Source organism: Phragmites australis, chromosome 5, assembly GCF_958298935.1.
Source record: "Phragmites australis chromosome 5, lpPhrAust1.1, whole genome shotgun sequence".
Classification (NCBI taxonomy): Eukaryota; Viridiplantae; Streptophyta; class Magnoliopsida; order Poales; family Poaceae; genus Phragmites; species Phragmites australis.
The window spans coordinates 290,219-303,181 of NC_084925.1; the positions used below are offsets into that span (position 1 = coordinate 290,219).

Genomic DNA, 12,963 nt, shown 5'->3' on the forward strand with positions numbered 1-12,963 from the left:
TGTTACTATTCTTAACTTGCAAAAAAAATTCACACTCAACTGCTGACTGCTGAACTGGGCAGTCACAACATGGAGATCATGAACTCCTGATGCTTGTTGCTGTGGTATGAGAAGGTGGGCTCTTTCTAGTTAATAGACCGAGTGGAGGATGGATAGTAGCTTGGGTTCACGATTTGCTAGGTGGTCTGATAGATTGAAGCAGCAAACAAGTAAGTTGGCCTAACTAGAGATATATATACGTAGTATAGTTGCTATATAATCAATTTTTTTCAAAAAAGTTGGGTATTCAGCTGATGGGTCCGCCCATGGGTGAGCTCCTAGGGTTTCGTCCCCGCGATGGCCGCCGCCATGGCTCGCAAGCTGCTCTCCCTCCTCTTCCTCTCCTCATCCTCATCCTCCTTCCTACGCCGCGTCCCCTCCTCCCCGGCCCTGGTGGAGCTGCTGCGCCCAGCGGTCTCCTCCTTCCGCCTTGGAGGCGCCGCGCAGGGCATAGTTGGATCGTCTAAGCCCTGTGACTTGATATCGTTCCATCGTTGGATGTGTCACAGTGAGGAAGAGGCCAATAAGAAGATTTACAATGCCTCTTGTCAACGCTACTTCGGATTCGGGTGTGAGATTGACGAAGATACATCAAACAAGCTTGAAGGTCTCCATGCCATTTACAATTAAGTCTGATATAAATTGTGTTGTTTCCTTTTCATTAAAGCCTTAAAGGGGCGTGCTTCGCAATGTGTTTGTTTGACTTTGTTGCGTTGCAGGGCTTCCTGGTGTTCTGTTTGTCCTCCCGGATTCATATGTTGACCCTGAATACAAGGACTATGGAGGTAATTCCCTGACATATTAATTCTCGCACAACCAACTTCTAGTGATTTTCTGCTTGATTGTTTCCACATGCTAAGTTAAATCCAAGAAATGCTTGTTGGTTCGATCTTTATGTACCCAAGGAAATTAGACATTAACCTGTATTCACGTGTTGGTGAGGTATTTTGTGGGGTTATGGTTGCTTAAGACGATCACCATTATGGATTAATGAGTTCACTACGTCTAAGAAGAGCGTAGTGTTACATTTTGGCAATATATCTTCAATTTGATGGCCAATGGACTTCCAGCTAGAATTACCTTCATGGTCATGCACCTTAGTGAAATGGTGTGTATTAGTGGATGCGAATTTTTTTTTGATGGAATGTGCCCGTCTTTTAACCTCGCAATTTCTGGGCTTACAATGAATTCGTCACATCAATGATTATATTGCTGGTATGCCTTAATTCTTGAATGAGACAGCTATAAATACTACGTCTTACCTCTTGAAACCTTTCGAAGATAAAAGAAGTATGTTCTCTTTAATTAATTGCTACAGATGTGACTGAAATGACCTACACTTCTCTGGAGATGATACAAGAGGATTACTAAATGTTTTTTTTCCGTAGATGCCGGATTATATCCGGGGTTTGCTGCAATATGAATTGATCCAAGGTGGCCATCATTGTACATTGATGGTCTAGTACATATTTTCGGGCCTTGGTGCCTATTAGGCAATGTCATGCTTTTGATGCTAACGGACTAATAATTAATGTATGTCTAGCGGCTGCACTCAAATGAAATGGGGTGCAGGCTAGTGGGGCAGGGCACAATGACAAACATTCCCCACTACCGGAAACGATGTGTATGCCGAGTGACTACGTATATGCCGAGTGTAATATATCGGGCACTCGGCAAACAACCACCTACGCCGAGTGCCCGACGAAAACACTCGGTAAATACCTCAAAAAACACTCGGCAAACAATAGCACTCAGCAAAATTGAAAACAAACACTCGGCGAATTCGGGCACTCGGCAAACTACGCGCCACGTGTCCCTCCGTTCGGCGGCTGACGGCGAGTCGCCCCTTTGCCGAGTGTCGTCTATAAATGTTTGCCGAGTGCTCGATATTAAGCACTCGGCAAACTTTTTTTTTCTTTAGTTTCTTTTTGGTTTCCTTTTGTTCTCTTTTCTTTCTCGTAATAACAACCAACCAAAGACCGCCACACATCGATTCCGATACTACTACAGTATGATTTAAGAATGATATTGTTATGAACTTGGAGTTAGAATTCAGTCGTGCTTAATATTGAGATGCAGCAGATGTGGACTCCTGGGAGCGGCCCTTGGAATCAGTTGTGCTCTGAAAGAGAATAACAATTCTTCTTCCTTGCCTTAAAAAAGGAATTTCTCGACTATATACTATCATTCCAGCTGTCATCCAGACAAAGAAGGAATTTTCAATGCTTGCCAAGTGGAAGAAGCAAAAGCAGATCAGCTTGACACACTAAGCTGCCCTTCTGATCTATGGGTTTTGCTTGGTTCATCGTTAAGTGCATCAGAGGAGGTAGCTGGTAGCATAGTGAGAAGTGGTGGAACAAAAAAGCGACTTCATTTGGCGATTCTTGGATGGATAACATGTTTGCTATGTTCTATCGAAATCTAACTTTATGGACAACTCTTTTTCATAAGAAATTATTTGATGGATATAAGTCAAATTTGATCTGCAAGTACATAAAATAATGAACAAAAATGGGTAGAAAAATATGAGACTTGCCATAGTGTCATGATATGATACGTAGAGACTGAGATAAAAAATTGAGAAGGTTTCGCAAAAGTTGTCACGTACGATGCTTAGAAACCGAAACATCTCCGAGGAAGAATCATGGTTTGGAGAGGGAACGGATCAGGTTTGAACCCGAAGTGACGTTTGAATCGTCGTTTGACCTTGAAACTTTTTCTACACTCAACATACAACATAGCATATTCGATGTTAAAATTTGGTATTTTTCTGGGTCCGTTTGCTATTTTTAATTCATTAAGTGCATTTCTAGGCTTTTAATGGATATAAGTCAAATTTGATCTGCAAGTACATGAAATAATGAACAAAAATGGGTAGAAAAATCATATTCATGTTGTTGAGTCTATTTTTAGGCCATACCCAAGAAATGAAAAGAAATTTGAAACATCTGGGCGGCAACACTCGACCAGCAACATGTAGCTTATTGGTTTTTTAATTCTAAAAAAAGCAAACGAAGTCAGAAAAACATGAGATTTGCCATAGTGGCATGATATGATACGTAGAGGTTGAGATAAAAAAATTGAGAAGGTTTCGCAAAAGTTGTCACGTACGATGCTTAGAAATCAAAGCATCTCCCAGGAAGAATCATGGTTTCGAGAGGGAACGGATTAGGTTTGAACCCGAAGTGACGTTTGAATCGTCGTTTGACATTGAAACTTTTTCTACACTCAACATACAACATAGCATATTTGATGTTAAAATTTGGTATTTTTCTGGGTCCGTTTGCTATTTCTAATTCATTTAGTGAATATGTAGTCAAAAAAAAATTTCAGCTGTTCGCCGAGTGTCTTTGTTTTACACTCGGCAAACCACTTGTTTGCCGAGTGCCTTGCTCTCACACTCGGCAAACCAGTCCTAGATTTGACACTCGGCAAAGATTTCACACTCGGCAAAGCAGCGAATATAGGGTTTCCCCACCCCGCGCGCGGGGACAGATCGAAAACTGTCCCGCGCGTGACTACCCTCCTGCCGCCGCCGCCTCGGCCCGCCCCTGCCCCCCGTCCGCCGCCGCCGCCTCGGCCCGCTGCCAGCACCGCCGCCTCGGCCCCCCCCCCCCCCCCCCGCTGCCAGCGCCGCCGACCCGCCTCCGCCGCCAGCGCCCCCGCGCCCATCCCACGCCGCGCCCCTCCGCCGCCAGGGCCGCCTCGGCCCGCCGCCGCCCCTCCGCCGCCTCGGCCCGCCGCCGCCGCGCCCCTGCGCCCCTCCGCCGCCTCGGCCCGCCGCCGCCGCGCCCCTGCGGGCCGCCGCCGCCTCGGCCCACCGCTGCCGCCGCCGGCAGCGCCCCCGCCCCCCCTCCGCCGGCACCTCGGCTGCCGCGCGCTGCCCAACGCCGCCTCCCCCGCGCCGGCCAGCGCCACCCCGCGCCACCCCCCTCCGACGCCCGGGTATAAGGTACCGCTTGCATTCCAAATTAACAGGGCTGACCTAATACATAGTTTCTCGCTGAAAATTTCTCTCTTAATTTACAGTTTGTTCTAGCATTTTACTTATGAAACTAGTTGTATCAATTGTATTGGTAGTGGTGTTAGCTCTCTCTCATGAATGTGTCACGAATGCAAGCATTGTACTCCTATGTTTCCTGCTACAGCCAATGTACACCTTCCCACCGTGGGTAGACAAGCAGTTGCTTCCTACAGATAGCCACCTCCTGCTACCCCTCTACACAATTCTTTTCAAGTTTCCATGTTAGCCCCATAATGCAATTATCTTGTACCATAATGCAGTTTTGCTAAAGTATAAATGAATTGTTCGTCTTTAATGTCTATACCAGCTTAGGCTTTAGGGATCAGCTGGTTTGTACATAGTAACTCGATATAATGTCTATGGCCGAATTATTGACGGCTCTTTTCTAGCTACAAGGTCAAAGTTAACTTTAAGCGTGTGCTTATTTCTTCTCCAGTTCCCTTTCTAACTGAGGCAGTCTATAGATAAGGTTAGATTTGTCATGCCGGAAAATGTACTGCAAGGAATATAGAAGGCAACAAATTGCCACACACATGGAAAATCCAATCAGCCTACTATTTTGGTTGACTCCTTTTACTGAAACTCTTGCTGATGGGACACTTCTATATGGCTAGAGGATAGAGCCTTTTGTCTTACAGAGAATCCTATCTGTGGATTTATTATCCCTACTTAATTAATTCAAGTAACCTAATTGTAAACATGCAATTGATATACTTGTAGAATGCTAAATCATGACCAGCTTCATCCTTGAAAAGGGTATAATTAGTATAAAGTACTGTCTAATAAGTAAATTTTCCAGGACTATATCTGATAGAAACTTTTTTCGAGGTTTTCCTTGTACACATATCCTGTTAGAAGTTTCCAATATGCATGTAGAGGCATATTCGAGTTAGATAGCTACGCGATTCACCTTAATTATTTGCATTCATACACTGAAAAACAAATATAACTCATTTTACTTTGTGATGGATGAGTGTATTATATACGTATTAAGACCACTACTAGAGTACTGACTTTGATTGAAGCTAGAATAACCATAAAGTGTATTTTCCTTTTGGTGGTTTAGTTTGATTTAAAATCAGAACCATGCCAACTAAAGTGATAAGAGTTATTTCCAGAAATACTAAAGCTATACACTCCACAAAGTGTGTATTTTCTTGAACTGAATGCGCGCTTTGATTTGATTTCTCTCTCGAAAAGAAAGGGAAAAAACTGCAAGTTTTGTGCATGTCGCGTAACCTATGCGTCTCCCGTTTGAAAGAGTTATGGTTACAAATATGTAAGTCTTTGCATATCTATAACCGTAACTGTTTCGAATTGTCCACGTTTTTTGGACAGCCCGAGGATGTGTAGATTGGGTTCGTTTCAATGCTCTACTCCGATCCGAGATAGAGTTTCGGTAGTGTCTCCCTGTTGTTCTCCGGATACACATTCTCTTGGCTTTGTTGCCGAGACGTGTATTTGGAGAACAGCGGGGAGGTGCTGCCGAAATTCTGTCTCGGATCGGAGTAGAGCATGGAAACGGCCCAATCTACACATCGTCGGGTGGGATTAGGACCTATCTTTACCTATTAGATAGTTTGATGCATGCCGATTCCCTCTTATGGTCAAACACAAATATTTGATTTTTATATTACTTGCTGAATAAAAAATATTATATGTGTATGTTTCCCAATATGTTAGAGGATGGATGATTGTGAGTGGATGTACACTGGCCGCTCTAGTCAGGGTTTTTTGACCGATGAATGGATCCAGAAGACCGATGCGTTCTTGGAATTAGCATTTGCTAGGCCTAAGGGACCTCGTGGAACTTGGTGCCCCTGCAGTATTTGTGCAAACACGCGTCAACAAACAAAGGAGGTCATGGGTCAACACCTTTGTAAGAATGGGTTTATGCCACACTATACCCGGTGGACCTACCATGGTGAGTCCGAACGTGCCAGAGAGGAGGTGGTGCGTCAACGCACCAATGACTATGATGTCGGGGTCGGAGACATGCTAGATGACTTCCATGACGCACATTTTAATGAAGCACGTATGGAGGAAGTGCCGGAGTCAACCGTAAAGGCCTTTTATGATATGTTGTCTACGGCGCAGCAACCCCTTCACGGGCATTGCAAGGTTTCTCAACTGGATGCCATCGGACGCCTAATGGCTATCAAGTCCCAGTTTAGCGGCAGCCGAGAATCCTTCGATGCAATGCTGACAGTTGTTGGTAGCCTTCTCCCGGAAAGTCACATTCTGGCAAAGTGTCCTCGTGTTTGCCGAGTGTATCCCTGAGACACTCGGCAAAGAGGCCGTTAACGCATTGGCACCGTTAGGTCACTTTTTTTTGCCGAGTGTCGTATTTGGCTCTCGGCAAATATGTTTGCCGAGTGCACGATATAAAACACTCGGCAAACAGTAGTTTGCCGGCACTGTGTATGCCGACAGTGATATGCCGAGTGTTACACTCGGCAAACATGTTGCCGAGTGTTTTAAGGCCTTCGCCGTGTGCCCTAGGCACACGGCAAAGTCTCGAAATCCGGTAGTGCCCGAACCTGGTGTTTCTTACTGTTTTTAATTACAAACGATGGTGTTCTTGTCCTGGCAAAAAGCAATAGATTCTAGTGGGCAATGCTTTGCTTTTGAATTTTAATGTATTAAGTAACAAGTCTTGCAAACTGCCAATCTGCCATGTACGCCTATATGTCACCTCTCGAACAATTACGTAAGTGTCTTAATTGTTTCATGTTCCATCTGGATGAAGTGATGGAGAGCAATGTCTTGCTTTTAATGCTAATGAAGTTCTAAAAACTCTTATCTAGATTCCCTAATTGACATGTATGTTAATGGAATATATTAAAATATCTATAGAGATGAGAGAAATAAACATCACTAGTGCGCATGCTCATTTAGTGCATTTTTCGTATCAAAGTTGAGTTGCCGGTTTGAACTGGTGCTGCGTGACTTTTGGAGGACTGGCGATACTTTTTGTGAAGATACTGACTGTCTCAGCAATTTTCATTGTGATGTGCAGCCGAGCTGTTTGTGAACGGGGAGATTGTTCAGAGACCTCCAGAAAGGCAGAGGAGGGTGGAGCCTGTGCCTCAGAGAGCAGCAGATAGGCCCAGATACAATGACAGAACCCGCTATGCGCGACGTAGGGAGAATCAGAACCAGCGGTGATTTATGAGGACGCTGAACGAGCTAGGAGCTTGTGGTGTTCCATTTCCTTTCCTGAATGTAGCTGTGACCTAGGATCGGATCAACAAAGCCATTTTATTGCCCTGTAGCTGTCTCGGAAGCAACAATATGCAATCTGAAATGGAGGAAGTGCATGTGGAAGATGAGACTATTCCTTTGTTTTCAAATATTTCAGGATGCAATGGTGAAGATCTCCATGAAGAAAGGGGATTGGTGAATGCTCGCTATTTGTACATCCATTCCATACATAGGTGCCTTTGCCTTTGTCTTTGCCTTTGCCTTTGCCTTTTGTAGAGACACATCTGCCATGGTGATGTGCATGCTTTGCTGGTTCTTCAAGGAAGGCATATCTGCGCAACTACTCCGTCCCCTCGCCGGCCCCACCTGTCAGACGTATTTATTTAAGTAAACCCTAACACCCACCGCGTAAACCCCTCAGATCATCCTCCGCTCCGGCCGCCAGGTATGAAATCAATCAACCGCTTCATCTCTCCTTGTTTCGCGACGATCCATCGGTGCTTCTGCAGACGAATCGATCCATCCACTGCCACCGGCTACTCTGATTGATTGTGCTGCTACGGAGGGAAGAGGGATAGGGATTAGTATTACTAGTATGATTCTTGTTGTTAGTTTTCCCATCGATCCCATCCACCTTGGGGTCATTTTGATCCACTTAGTAGTATTATGATCTCAAATCGCTGTCAACTCTTTTCTATTTTGTTCTATTTTATTACGGGAGGGAGGCTAGGCTGGATTGGTTTGGGTTCTACTGTGTTTTTTTTCAAGGCGTGTCTTCCGACCCCCGTATTCTGGGTTTGGTGTCTTATTCGTCTGCGCTGCTGCCGGTGTCTCATGCTTCATTCACACAACAAAGGAACAATTTTTTCCATGCATTAGTTTTGTGTACCTACACTACACATGCATTTCATTATCTCTGAAGTCTGAACTGAACCCCCCCGAAAAAATCCTCCTTTCGCTTTTACACCTCACTGCACATTGTTAGTAATGGAAAATTGCATTTTATAACCACCTACAATTTTCATGTTCTACGGAACCTCCCCTTGAACATCGCTTATAAGCATATTCCTTATAGCACTACTCCTTTTTCACATACTGAATTAATGTTGATGCAAACCGTCCAGCTTGCTGCAATAGGCAACAGTATGGATTCGGCACTCGGCAGCACCTCCACATGTGGCCTCAAGGCTGCACCTACTGGCTTTGCGACCAAGAAGCACCTTTCCCTCGTTTCCCCCCTATTTGTTTCGCTTCCCCAGAAAATGAGGCCTCAAAGGAAGTTCAGTTTCAGAGTTAATGCCGCCAAGGAGTTGTACTTCAACAAGGATGGGTCGGCCATCAGGAAACTGCAAGTGAGTTGTCTAACAGAATCACTCTTAAAAGACGGCTTCATTTTCTACTCATCTATGCCATCTTGTCACTTTGGTTTGAGATGCCTGTTTTTTACTTGGTTTTCTATGTCAGAATGGAGTCAATAAGCTTGCAGATCTCGTTGGGGTTACTCTTGGACCAAAAGGACGAAATGTAGTCCTCGAGAGCAAGTATGGGTCACCTAAAATTGTCAATGATGGTGTCACTGTGGCAAAGGAGGTGTGTCACATTACAATTTTACCATCATTTGTTCATACTACAACCATGCCTTAACTTACTGCGGCTGCAAGGTTTTCTCATCAATGGCTGTGACCATGCACCAGGTTGAGCTGGAGGACCCTGTCGAAAATATTGGAGCTAAATTGGTCAGGCAAGCTGCTGCTAAGACAAATGATTTGGCTGGTGATGGGACAACCACTTCGGTCGTCCTTGCTCAAGGGATGATTACCGAGGGTGTTAAGGTACAACATTATAAAACTTGATGTCTCAGTATTTATATCATGAATGTTTTACGCAGTTATGAAGCTACAGTTGACTTTGTTACTTTCCGCAGATTGTAGCTGCTGGCGCAAATCCAGTGCAGATCACCCGAGGTATTGAGAAAACAGCCAAAGCACTAGTTAGCGAACTCCAAAAGATGTCCAAGGAGGTAACTTCTGGTTATGATCTTGTTCTGTTCTGAAAATGCATTTGTACTGACCTTAGTATTATGTCTTTCTATTATGTTGTTTTTATAGGAACATAGCACTTTCCATTAACCAGATGGCATATAGCTAAATCGCTAGCCAACACAACCACCATACTCCAAAACAATCACAGTGTGCATCTGATGACTTTGTCCAGTGTATTATTTACAAATGGGATGGCTGACCAACCCTAAGTACCGTTCATGAGATACCTACTATTATACATCTATTTTCTAATACGGACTTGATGTGGACATGGCTTGCCTATCTGTAAATCTATATATTGACTGAATGTGCATCAGTATGTCCAGCGCAATGGACGTTTGATATGACCATGTTTCCCAGTAAAAAATGCTGCATCAGCACATCCAATTTGCCTTCTTTTCAGCTATGCGTTCTTCTTTGTATTTTTCATTTCTATCTTTTCCTCAGAGTTGTTCTGAAAGGTGTATGGTGTGCTATCGTCATATTTCTTTTCCAGTTGAACTGCATATAGGTGCTATAGTATTGCTGTTTTGCTAACAGTCAGTTATATTTGGGAGCGTATCTTATTCATTTTCAAGTGCATTATCCTCTATTGAAATTTGAATATATATCGGATTGCTTTCAATGCCGCAGGTTGAGAATAGTGAGCTTGCTGATGTTGCTGCAGTAAGTGCGGGAAATAACTATGAAATTGGGAATATGATAGCTGATGCTATGAGCAAGGTTGGGCGGCAGGGGGTGGTCACTCTTGAAGAAGGGAAGAGTGCTGAAAATAATCTCTATGTTGTCGAGGGAATGCAGTTTGATCGCGGTTATATTTCCCCCTATTTTGTAACCGACAGTGAAAAAATGTCAGTTGAGTATGAGAATTGCAAGGTTTGGTGCCCCCTAGCTTTTGTACTGAAAATTGTGTAGTATCTAGCAATTGCAGTCCTCATGACTTCTGTGCACTTACGCTGATTTAATTCTATTACCCAGCTGCTCCTTGTGGACAAGAAAATTAACAATGCAAGAGATCTTATCACTATTCTGGAGGACGCTATTAGAGGTGGGTATCCAATTCTAATAGTTGCGGAGGATATTGAGCAGGAAGCTCTTGCAACCCTTGTGGTTAATAGGCTTAGAGGTGCATTGAAGATTGCTGCTATCAAAGCCCCTGGTTTTGGAGAGCGCAAGAGTCAATACCTGGATGACATTGCTACTCTCACTGGAGGTTAACTTCATCTTTAGTCATGATATTATATTCTTTTCCGTGACAGTTGATCACTTACACTGTTCATTCTTTGTGCAGGCACTGTCATCAGAGAAGAAGTTGGATTGTCCCTTGACAAGGCAGACAACGAGGTCCTAGGAACGGCTGCCAAGGTTGTAGTTACTAAGGATTCAACAACAATAGTTGGAGATGGGACTACACAGGAGGAAGTAAACAAAAGGGTGACACAAATCAAGAACCAGATTGAGGTTTGCATTCTGGAAAGTTTAAAATTCTGAACCAGATTGAGGTTTGCATTCTGGAAAGTTTAAAATTCTGTGTGGTCCTCTCCTGTTTGTCAAATCATCTTCATTCTCGCTTTTCTCATGGCTCTGCTCTGTTTTTCAACTCTCTTTTTGCAGCCCTTATTTTCCAATACAGATAGCTTGCATTCGCTTGTGTTGCATGTCTCCATAAGTAACTTGTTTATCTGGATAGAAATGCTTTGACTAATGGTTTGTTCCAAAACATCAATTTTTCAGGCTACTGAACAAGAATATGAGAAAGAAAAGCTAAACGAGAGGATAGCTAAACTCTCTGGTGGTGTTGCTGTTATTCAGGTAAACCCTGACGTTGAACCTTAGGTACATGTTCGTGTATTAGGCTGCAATGGTGGAAGGACATTTGGTGTATTAGAATGCCTTAGCGGAAGAGAACTATTACAAAATGACATGTCTTGCTTTGTAGGTAGGAGCGCAGACAGAAACTGAGCTTAAGGAAAAGAAACTGAGGGTTGAAGATGCCCTTAATGCAACGAAGGTAAATGTTATATTCTTGCTTCAATTGATTTTTGGGATAGTGTGCCTGTATGTTATCGTTCACATAGCCTGCTGATGCACTGTTAGTACTGTATTGATTGTACTTTTACATGAAATCCTATTTGTAATCAGTTCTTATTAGCTGACTACTTTCTTTGTTGCCAGGCAGCAGTTGAGGAAGGTATTGTTGTTGGTGGTGGCTGTACCCTTTTAAGGCTTGCATCAAAAGTCGATGACATTATAGAAACCCTTGAGAATGATGAACAGAAGGTAGGAAAAATATATGAGATTCTCTTCCAAAAGTTCAATTGTTATTTCATGTTACCCATGGTTAAGGTCCTTTTTTTTTGGTATACCATCAATGATGATCTTATTGTCCTTTTTTCCTTGTCAAGGTTGGTGCTGAAATTGTAAGGAAGTCCTTGAGCTATCCACTTAAATTGATTGCGAAAAATGCTGGTGTTAATGGCAGTGTGGTTATTGAGAAGGTTTGTACATGGAATTTTGTTCTGTATGAATTAGAAGTCCTGCAGCTTATACAACAACAACAAAGCCTTTTATTCCCAAACAAGTTGGGGTAGACTTATGCTTAACAAATTTTAAACCTGTCCACATTCAGGTTCTTGCCAACGAAAACTCCAGGTATGGTTACAATGCAGCTACAGGGAAGTATGAGGATTTGATGGCTGCTGGTATTATTGATCCCACCAAGGTATGTCTGTGCAGAAGCAATGTTCACTTCGTTGTTGCATGACACAATTCTTTTAATATGAGCAAATTACTTTAGAATATTGTTCAATTAAGAGTGTATATTGAAACCCTCGAGTCCATTGTGATTTGCTGGAAAATGACTAGAGTGTTTTCCGTGCCCTCTTTCTTTTACTGCAATCAAAATTTATTTGCCCTCCTTTTCCTGCGCTAACATTTAGCTCATAAATTTGCTTTTGCAAAAACAGGTTGTGAGGTGTTGCTTGGAGCATGCTGCATCCGTGGCGAAAACTTTCATCACCTCTGATGCTGTTGTCGTTGACATCAAGGAGCCTGAAAAAGCACCTGCTGCAAACCCAATGGGTGGTTCAGGTATATATGGGGACATCTGCTGCTCGTCAACTGTTACCTGTTCAGAAATCGGAATGGTCTTTATATTTTATTTTCCTGTTGTTCTCAGGAGGTTATGGCTTCTAAACTTAGGAGATGAGCTTCCCTTTCCCTCGGCAGCTGTTTTACACTGGAGGCAGAGTCTACCATTAGTTTTGAGACAGAGTTCAGCTAAACTGCAACTTATTGATCAGATAGGTTGTTCTACAGTCCTAAAAATGTAAGAGAATTGGTTCCGTTTGTCGTTTGTAGCTACTACATATTTCTCCCCTTGGGGAGCATGCGCAGTTGCAGTGAATGAGTTACCATCTTGCAGATTGTTTCTTTGCAACATTGTTCCTCCGTAATGCGTTTTGGCCAAACTGGCAATTAGCTTCTTCGTTCTGGAATGCTAATATGACAAACAGGCGTTCAGCGATGCACTTCCCTTCTCTTTCAGAAGACAAGATTCAGCAAATCGTCGTTCCGAGTCCTTTGTTTTTCTTATCATTTTGAGGTGCGTCGTTCTGAAATTTGAGGGCAGACAGGCATCACAGAAATGTCACA

At 43.3% G+C, this 12,963-nt stretch overlaps 2 protein-coding genes across 3 annotated transcripts; both read left to right on the forward strand.

The window, feature by feature from the left end:
- Window positions 1-310: 310 nt before the first annotated feature.
- On the forward strand, window positions 311-7,390 carry LOC133918175 (multiple organellar RNA editing factor 2, chloroplastic-like). Of its 2 annotated transcripts, none has more exons than XM_062361914.1 (3): window positions 311-646; window positions 759-824; window positions 7,083-7,390. In XM_062361914.1, the coding sequence occupies exons 1-3, from the start codon at window positions 337-339 to the stop codon at window positions 7,229-7,231; spliced, it is 525 nt and encodes a 174-aa protein (XP_062217898.1). In that variant the 5' UTR covers window positions 311-336; the 3' UTR covers window positions 7,232-7,390. The 2 variants fall into 2 exon arrangements, with proteins under 2 accessions (XP_062217898.1, XP_062217899.1); XM_062361915.1 differs by lacking the exon at window positions 7,083-7,390 and adding an exon at window positions 1,428-1,620.
- Window positions 7,391-7,539: 149 nt separating this feature from the next.
- On the forward strand, window positions 7,540-12,732 carry LOC133918174 (ruBisCO large subunit-binding protein subunit beta, chloroplastic-like). Its single transcript, XM_062361913.1, has 15 exons — window positions 7,540-7,712; window positions 8,392-8,619; window positions 8,732-8,857; window positions 8,962-9,099; window positions 9,192-9,287; window positions 9,943-10,185; window positions 10,288-10,522; window positions 10,601-10,770; window positions 11,044-11,121; window positions 11,249-11,320; window positions 11,485-11,589; window positions 11,715-11,807; window positions 11,939-12,031; window positions 12,276-12,399; window positions 12,488-12,732. Exons 2-15 carry the CDS (start codon window positions 8,413-8,415, stop codon window positions 12,502-12,504), a joined length of 1,797 nt encoding a protein of 598 aa, XP_062217897.1. The 5' UTR covers window positions 7,540-7,712; window positions 8,392-8,412; the 3' UTR covers window positions 12,505-12,732.
- The last annotated feature ends 231 nt before the right edge of the window (window positions 12,733-12,963 follow it).

What these genes read in the sequence shown, in the direction of transcription:
- LOC133918175 (XM_062361914.1), top strand. Translation starts at nt 337, where the DNA reads ATGGCCGCCGCCATGGCTCGCAAGCTGCTCTCCCTCCTCTTCCTCTCC. An exon ending in TACATCAAACAAGCTTGAAG is followed by an intron (nt 647 to 758) that starts GTCTCCATGCCA and finishes GTTGCGTTGCAG; the next exon opens with GGCTTCCTGGTGTTCTGTTT. An exon ending in TGAATACAAGGACTATGGAG is followed by an intron (nt 825 to 7,082) that starts GTAATTCCCTGA and finishes TGTGATGTGCAG; the next exon opens with CCGAGCTGTTTGTGAACGGG.
- LOC133918174 (XM_062361913.1), top strand. Translation starts at nt 8,413, where the DNA reads ATGGATTCGGCACTCGGCAGCACCTCCACATGTGGCCTCAAGGCTGCA. An exon ending in GCAGTGTGGTTATTGAGAAG is followed by an intron (nt 11,808 to 11,938) that starts GTTTGTACATGG and finishes GTCCACATTCAG; the next exon opens with GTTCTTGCCAACGAAAACTC. An exon ending in GTATTATTGATCCCACCAAG is followed by an intron (nt 12,032 to 12,275) that starts GTATGTCTGTGC and finishes TTGCAAAAACAG; the next exon opens with GTTGTGAGGTGTTGCTTGGA.